The 8,676-nt window shown below is 54.0% G+C and overlaps 1 protein-coding gene across 1 annotated transcript in view; it reads left to right on the top strand.

The window, feature by feature from the left end:
- The window catches only part of ADAMTS9 (ADAM metallopeptidase with thrombospondin type 1 motif, 9), a 164,016-nt gene that overhangs the window by 144,714 nt on the left and 10,626 nt on the right, over positions 1–8,676 (top strand). Inside the window, exons 31-36 of the mRNA XM_014535238.1 lie at positions 829–1,023; positions 2,375–2,507; positions 2,922–3,016; positions 3,116–3,210; positions 3,421–3,554; positions 5,066–5,157. Of these exons, the coding sequence (XP_014390724.1) occupies positions 829–1,023; positions 2,375–2,507; positions 2,922–3,016; positions 3,116–3,210; positions 3,421–3,554; positions 5,066–5,157 (744 nt within the window). The remainder of the gene's footprint in view (positions 1–828; positions 1,024–2,374; positions 2,508–2,921; positions 3,017–3,115; positions 3,211–3,420; positions 3,555–5,065; positions 5,158–8,676) is intronic.

Raw genomic sequence — 8,676 nt, 5'->3', positions numbered from 1 at the left:
GGCTTCCCCTGGCCCCCCTCGGAGAGCCTGTGGCCTCAGTCCTCATACTCCACCTGAACTAAGGTGTCACAAGGGACGGCCAGTTATTTGATGACTTTGACTAAAAATGTCATCAAAACAAAATTCACTGTCATTCAGATTTATTTTTAAATAATACATGAAATACTTTGCCAGGGAGGTTGAACCGCATATAAAATAAATAACCAATTAGCTGTCCCATCACGGAGTGGGACACTAGTAAGATACTTGTTTCTTCTCCTTTTCTGTGCCTCTGGGTATTTTTAATGCATGCTAATGACTGCATGATTGAGAGACAGACAGACAGACAGAGAAGCAGAAAGGCAACATTTTAGTCAATAATATCTAGCCAGGGAGAGAGAAGAGAGAAGGGAATTAGGTGGAGGGCAGATGGAGAAGCAAACCACATTGAGCAGGAAATGAAGCCTGACCCAGGGTCCCCCATTGGCTAAGCGCTCAGACTTGACACTCAGCCCAGATGGGCTCGGGCTCTCCATCCCGCTCGGTCAGGTCTCTGATGTGGTCACTGTAGGTTTGGGAAAGCCGGGGTGTGGGCTGTGGAGGCTGTAAATGAACCAATGACAGCTGGAGCTCCCCCACACCCCGGCCCCCTCCCCCTTGAAATCCACAGAAGGTGCTTGAGGCACCCAGCCACCCGGTGGGGCAGTGGGAGCACAGATGCAGGAGGTGCGGGTCTCCTTGTGTTGGGGATGGCTGCAGAGCGCAGGACGCTGCTGCACGAAGGGCAGGGGTCTGCGGTGGCTGCCCCGGGCCCTGCCCCAGCCTCTCCCTCAACCCCTCTCTCCTCAGTGCTCGGTGACCTGCGGGAAGGGCTACAAGCAAAGGCTGGTCTCCTGCAGCGAGATTTACACCGGGAAGGAGAACTATGAGTACGGCCACCAAACTGCCGCCAACTGCCCGGGCACGCAGCCCCCCAGCGTCCACCCCTGCTACCTGAGGGAGTGCCCGGTCTCCGCCACCTGGAGAGTGGGCAACTGGGGCAGCGTAAGTAGATGGTTGCGTTATCCAGTCCGTGTGGGATAAGAAACCCCACGGTCACACGGCCTGCCTGCCCTGCCCTGTCATTCTCCTTCTAGGAGAGACCTGGTGAGAAGCAGCCGTGAGCACCTTGCAGTGGGCTTGCCGGGCGCTTAGGCCACTTCCCAGTCGAATGACCTTGGGCAAGGGCAGAACTTCCCGGTCTCAGTTGCCTCACCTGCGACATGGGTGGTTGTGAAGAAGAAAGGGTTAATACCAAAAAAGCACTTATGTCAGAGTGACACATTTTAAGTTGCATGCAGTTTCCACAATTGAAAATTAAAAAGCACCTAGAACTTCATCACGTCGCTTTGTGGCTGAGCAGTCTTGTGGTCTAGTCCTGCATCCGGAACTAGTCCTGTCGTGTAAGGAGTATAAGGGAGAATTTTTATTTTATTTTTTAAAATATATTTTTATTGACTTCAGAGAGGGAGAGAGAAACATCAGTGATGAGAGAGAATCATTGATTGGCCACGCCCCCCACTGGGGATCGAGCCTGCAGCCCGGGCATGTGCCCTGACTGGTTGGAACTGTGAGATCCTGGTTCATAGGTTGATACTCAACCACTGAGCCACACTGGCTGGGCCAAGGGAGAATATTTTACACTGGAGCTGCCCTGGGAAATCACCGCAGCCCCCAGCTCCCTGCAGTTCTGGGGTAACTCCCCTGGGCTGACATATCCTGATTGCTCAGGGTCGCCGTGATTGGGCAAAAGTCTAGGAGTCGCTGAAAGTGGTTAGCATATGAATCCTGGCTCCCCCAGGACCTGGAACAAATTTAACATGAGAGCCCTAATCTCTGCTCTGTACAGACAGAGTAATGGAATTACTACCTGAGGGTCACTGTAAGACTTAAGTGAGAATGTAAAATTATATCTACACTAGAGGCCTGGTGCACAAAATTCGTGCACTCAGGGGGGGTCCCTCAGCCTGGCCTACACCCTTTCACAGTCCGGGAGCCCTCGCCAGCCATGAGCCCGGCTTCTGGCTGAGCGGCACCAGTGGGAGGAGCACACTGACCACCAGAGGGCAGCTCCTGCATTGAGTGTCTGCCCCCTAGTGGTCAGTGGGTGTCATAGCAACCAGTCATTCCACCATTTGGTCAATTTGCATATTAGCCTTTTATTATATAGGATCATATGCACACATGCATATGGAACTGTGTCGGTAGTAGGCATGCATAAATGTGTAGAAGTAAAAGCGCAGGGACGAGTCCATAGTAAGTGCTCAATATGTCAGCTGTGTGTTTGCTGTGTGTTTCAGCTGCAGTGACGCCTGTGCATGGTGCTGACCCGCCGCTGACCCTGCTCTCCTTGCAGTGCTCCGTGTCCTGTGGCCTCGGGGTGCGGCACCGCTCCGTGCAGTGCTTGACCAACGAGGACCAGCCCAGCCACCTCTGCCCTGCGGAGCTGAAGCCAGAAGAGAGAAAAACCTGCCATAATATCTACAACTGTAAGTCGGCAAGAGAAGCCGCCTCTCTGGAGCCTGAAAAACAGGGTTTTTTGTGTTTTGTTTTAAATATATTTTTATTGATATCAGAGAGGAAGGAGAGGGAGAGAGAAATGGAAACATCAATGATCATTGATCGGCTGCCTCCTGCACGCCCCCTACTGGGGATCGAGCCCACAACCTGGGCATGTGTCCTTGACCGGAATCAAACCTGGGACCCTTCAGCCTGCAGGCCGATGCTCTATCCACTGAGCCAAACCGGCTAGGGCTGGAGAACAGGATTTCCTGTTCACTTGCTTGCCTGCCCCTTCAGATAAATGCGATTTATTTTAAAGAAACTGTCCCCTTGGCGGAAGAGCCTGAGGAGACCTGCCCACCAGGGGTGTCTCAGGCCATTTGGCGCCTCATGTTTTCCAGGCGAGTTACCCCAGAGCTGCAGGGAGGTGCAGCATCTGAGCGGCGCCACGGAAGACGGCGAGTATTTCCTGACCGTCCAGGGAAAGCTCCTGAAGGTGAGGCGGCAGTCCTCTTCCTAACACATCGGGAGCGAGCGGCCGGCCCCTGGCGCCCCGTTCCTGAGCCGCCCCCGGGGGTTTCTGTCTGCCTTTCAGATCTTCTGTGCAGGGATGCAGTCCGACCACCCCAAGGAGTACCTGACCCTGGTGCGCGGGGACGCGGAGAACTTCTCCGAGGTGTATGGGCACAGGTAGGCGAGCTCGGCTCGGGAGCCCAGCCCTGCAGGCTCCTGGACGCCCCCCGCGACCACCCCAAGGAGTACCTGACCCTGGTGCGCGGGGACACGGAGAACTTCTCCGAGGTGTACGGGCACAGGTAGGCGAGCTTGGCTCCGGAAGCCCAGCCCTGCAGGCTCCTGGATGCCCCCCGCACTCACCAGAACTTTCTCTCTGGCCTGCAGGCTGCACAACCCGACCGAATGCCCCTACAACGGGAGCCGGCGCGACGACTGCCAGTGTCGGAAGGACTACACGGCGGCCGGCTTCTCCAGCTTCCAGAAGATCAGGATAGACCTGGCCAGCATGCAGATCATAAGTGAGCTCGGGGTGTCGTGTGGGAGTGCTCATCTGTCCCCCACTCGGGCAGCCAGGCGGCTGGGCCAGGTGCCCAGGATGCCAAAAGGGACAAGATCCACTGTCCTAGCCCCTGAGGGTGGGTGCTCCCCTCTGTCCCCGCTGGGAAGGTGCCTGGCACAGCGGGGCCCTCAGACCTGTGATGATGAATGGATGGAGGGGATGGAGGCATGTTAAAGGGGTCCCTTGCAGTGGCGGAGTCAGAGCAGCACCCCCAAAAGTGACATCAGAATGGAGGCCTTGAGGTCAAGCGGGGGTGAGCAGGCCCTGGGGACCCGGTGGCCATGGCTCCCACACACAGCGTACGCACACACAGGCATAAAGCTAACTTCTTCTGATTGTTGATTCACACAAGATAAATGGAGCCACACAATTACCTTTCAAAACCGGCCTGCGCGTGGGCTGATTTTATACTCTGGCCAACACTGCATTTTTGTTCGGGACATTAATCATGGGAGTGGTTAATGCAACTCAAACAGCCAAACACGGTCCCCTGAATAGAGGAAAAACAAGCGATGAATAATTAATTTTTCCTCATTAACAAGGTACCCATAATGTTGCACTTCTTCCCTCTTGAGGTGGATTGCACTTGATTGGTACCAAGATATTCCTAATTGCTTTTAGCTGGACCATTAGGGCTAACGGCAGGGTCTGCAGTTTCTCACTCAGGACCCCCCCCCCCAAGCTAAGGCTCAGGGCTCCTGCCAGGGCCCTTTCCTGCAGGACCGGGGTGAGGGGTCACTCAGATGTCCCTCCCACCACAGTGTGGTAAGCTGCAGGAAGATTCCAGAAAGACACGGCAGAAAGGTAACGAGCCGCCCTGACCTCCAGTTCCCCCAGCGGCAGCTTTTGCAGGATCCCTGACTCCTCACAGGTCACAAGAGCTACAAGATAGTTAAAAACATGAGCCCATGGTTTTATGGGCTTTTTTTAAAAAAAAAAACTACAAGTTAGCCCCAAACTTGAGAAACTGCCATTAATACTTTCAAGATGTGGGTTCTCATTGCTCCACATTTTGGCAATAACACAGTGCCTGGGCCACGGGAGGACAGAGGGAGCCTCGAGGAATGACTCGCTGGGAACGCCTTGCTGACTTCCTTCCCTGGTCCCGAGGCCTCTGCGGGTGAACAGCAGGTTCACCATCCCCATCGCTCTGTTTAAGCGAGGCAGTTCACACATGACATACAGTCATCTCGACCCCCTTGGGGGGCTTCCGCGCTGTGAGGAGACAGTCAGGGCTGATAAACCCCAGGGAGAGGCTCTCAGAACCCCAAGGAGGAACAAGCCAGAGCGCATCTGGATGCATTTGCTCACTAATCGTACTGTGTTTTTTTTTCCTCTCCCACTCCCTCTTATTATTTCTTTTACTGTTCTCATTCCCTTCTCTCTCCTTGTTAACATCCGGTCCCTTCCCTGCCTCTTTCTCCCGCTGTCACCTCTCTTCCGCCTTTAACCCTTCTCCAAACTCCACAGCCACTGACTTACAGTTTGCGAGGACCAGCGAAGGGCATCCCGTGCCCTTTGCCACTGCTGGGGACTGCTACAGCGCCGCCAAGTGCCCGCAGGTATGTGCGGGGAGCCTGTCCCCGGGCCTGGCTGAGGGAGTGTAGTCAGAACAGCTGTTCTGGTCCCTGCACCAGGAGCCCCTCAAATGCTCACAGCTTCTCATCTAGTCTCATCCCACTCCTGGGAGTGTTTCCTAAGGGAACCATCTCAGCCACACGCCAAACCTCCGCATTCAGCAAAATGCACCTCTTACAATGTAAGCATTTAGAAACAAGTTAGATGCGGGCTAGCAAACAGCTTGGTTAAGCAAATGATAATAAAATGAGTATGATGAAGTCAGTGACATGCTGGTAAATGTTTAATGGCTGGCTCTCCAAGAAAGAAAAAAACCGCCCTGCTTTGTAGCGTTTGCCCATTTCCGTGGTACAAATACCTCCCTCCCACCCACACGACTGATTTCAAGCCATGGACATTATGTCGCTAAATGGAGAGCTGGGAGAGATGCACTCAGCTCTCAACAGCCAGTGCAAGAGGCCTCCAACACACCATGGTCCACCATTACAAACCCTGACTGTTACGTGACATAGAGAAGCAGTCGCAGACCTCAGACGTGTAAAACATGCCATGCTCAGACCGGAAGTGCACACATACCACCTCCCCCTGCATTGGCGCTTCGCAGCACCGCTGCCCGGCAGGCCTCCTGCCCATTCTCCCGTGCCACAGGGTTTAGCTCTCCTTCTGCAACATCAGCCTGGCTGTCACCACCAGCCTTTGCAGGACAAACAAGGAGCGAGGTGATTGGCAGGGGAACGTGGCCCGGGTTTCCTTTGGCTCCCAGGAGGCCGGAATCTCCCCTCTGCCTGTGCACCTTGGCAGGCCTGGGGAGGGGCTGGGGGATGCCTCCGGGATCCCAGGGTAGATGTTCACCAGCCACAGGGACCATCCAAAGACAAACACATCTGAATTGTCTTTAAGAAGTGTTTTCTCAGCCCGAGCTGTAGAACGCATTGCTAAACGTTTCAGAGGAGTGAAAAGGAAGCTCTCAGGGGAGAAGGAACATAAACAGAGGACATGATGGTGAAAGGGGCCTTTTCTCCATGACCCAGGCCTGGAAACGTTTGAAGTGCAGCTTCTTTAGAGCAGTTGGGGACTTCAAACACCCCCTGTACGGGCTGCATTTTAACAGCAAATAGACTGGCCCGCCCTGCCTTTGTCAGCTGTCCCAGGGGTCTCTCTTTTCTGTATGCGCATCTTTTGGGGAAATAAGTGGAGTGAATTCGCATTCATTTATTTTACTAATTTAGAGACAAATGAACGGATTGATTTGCTAAATCCTGACGTTGAAGCAGTTGCTAAGTGAGCAAAGGGGAAGCCAGGGAGAGGCTGATTTGTATTTTTTCCCAGCCCATTCCTCGAACCATATTGGATACTTAAGGAATTCTTTCCCTTTATTGAGCACCAGCGAGGTAGATGAACGACATGAGTGTTGGAATGGGTTTTTCGGGAAAGGTCTGGAAAGCAGGGCTGTGCGAGCTGCTCCAGGACGGTTTATCCTCTGACCTGGCGGGTGCACAGAAGTCAAAGCGAGGTGCTCTGACAGTCCGCTCCTCCTGCCTCATCCATCGCTGCCGCTTTGGGGATTCACTTATCATGGGGGGGGGGTGGTCCCCAAGAGCCCTCACCTGAGGATATGCCAGAATATGTATGTATTTTAAATCATAACCCAGTGGATGCCACGTTGTCATTAACTTTTTAATGCTGGCATTAGTAGCATTTGTTGTTTACTAGGCTCTAGGCCCCGTGCTCAGCATTTGTAAGTCAGCGTCGCATTGGACCCCCACAGCATCCTATGAGAATACCCCCTCCTGACAGGTGGGGACACGGCGTGTAGAACAGCTGGGTGCCTGTCCAGACCCACGCAGCAGGTGCGCCGTGGAGGCTGGGTTTGATCCCAGGTGTCGGAGTGCAAGTGGCAGCCCTGCTTGTCTGGCTGATCCTGTTTCCAGGCAGGATTTCTGCTGTGTTCACTCTCCTCCGAGCAGAGAGCAAACCCTGAGGCATATCCTTCGCAAAGCTCTCTGGGTCATCTAGTGTATGCATGGCTCTTCATTACTGTTTCTCTTTTAAACCAGCAACAGAGGGAGTAGCTAAAACTCTCCTGCCCTTTTGACCCTGAAGATAGGCCTTGGGACAAGGATGCCCCTGACTAGGGTGAGATAGGACAGAGGTCTCTCCCCGTGGCAGTCTTCAGCTTTAGAGCTGGGACACTTGCTGCCAATCAAATCCCTGAACCGGAAAAGGAGGAGCGAGCAGGGGGGCATGTTCCATTCAGGTGTGTCACCTGCTCACCTGCTCAGAGGGGCAGCTCAGACCCTGGATACCAGGTCTGGGGGCGCTGAGCAGATCAAGTCTACCTTCTGCAGTGCAGGTGGGATAGGCCGGTGCCTGGGAAGCAGGATGGAGAGGGAGAAATGAAAGGGGTCCCCGGGAACGGCGTGGTCAGGGCATGAGAGGGGCTGTGTACCAGTCCTGGGGCAGGGATGACAGAAGACAAGTGGCCTGGGGGGTAATCCAGCCGGCAGAAGCCAGTGTCTGAGGACCACAAGGGCGGCTTTGCCTCGGCACAGCCACTCAGGGACGCTCAGATTGACCACCACCAACCCTAGGGGCTGTCACAGGATAATCCTAGGGCACATTTGAAGATTTCAGCTAAGCTGCCAGATAAGGAGTTACCTTCTAACCCCCTCTTATTCACAGGTTAGATCAGATAACGTTAATTTGTGAACCAGGAACCAGGAAGTTACTGAACCTCATGCAGCCTGGACTTGGAAACCCCTGTCGGGGAAGCGAGCACCCCCACAGCGCTGCCTCTCAGTTTAGCTCGCTCACGGACCCCAGAAAACGAGACCATTACTTCCACTTGCAGACAGACAAGCCGAGGGCCCCAGGGGCTGAAAAAATGTGTCAGGGTCTCATTGCCCTAAAAAAGAGCTGAATTTACACTCAGGGCTGATGGGGCCCCCAGCTCGCCCCTCCTTGCGTTACGGCTTTTGACAAAGGACTGGGTGGTACGGCTCAGGAGGAAGCGTTTGCCCTGAGCCTGTCCACGCGGATCGTTTTCACTCGGGAACTGCTCACGGGGAGTAAACCTCTAGAACAGCGGTTCTCAACCTGTGGGTCGCGACCCCTTTGGGGGTCGAATGACCCTTTCACAGGGGTCGCCTAAGACCATCCTGCATATCAGACATTTACATTACGATTCATAACAGTAGCAACACTGCAGTTATGAAGTAGCAATGAAAATAATTTTATGGTTGGGGGTCACAACATGAGGAACTGTATTAAAGGGTCACGGCATTAGGAAGGTTGAGAACCACTGCTCTAGAAGAAACTTTCAGGAGCTGTTTTTGAGAGAGAGAGGAAGGGGTCAGAGACAGATGGAAAAAGCAAGAGAAGAGCTCTCTGCACCGCCTCCTCAGGAAGAAATATGGAAACAGCCCAAGGCCATGTCTCCATAGGAACCCCAGTGGCCTGGAGGCGGGGCGGGGCTGTGCTCCCTGGGCCAGGGGCCGGGAGCA

This window comes from Myotis brandtii, unplaced genomic scaffold (assembly GCF_000412655.1).
Source record: "Myotis brandtii unplaced genomic scaffold, ASM41265v1 scaffold140, whole genome shotgun sequence".
NCBI lineage: Eukaryota > Metazoa > Chordata > Mammalia > Chiroptera > Vespertilionidae > Myotis > Myotis brandtii.
Note: the sequence above shows the minus strand (reverse complement) of the source record. Positions and strands in the feature narration are given on the sequence as shown.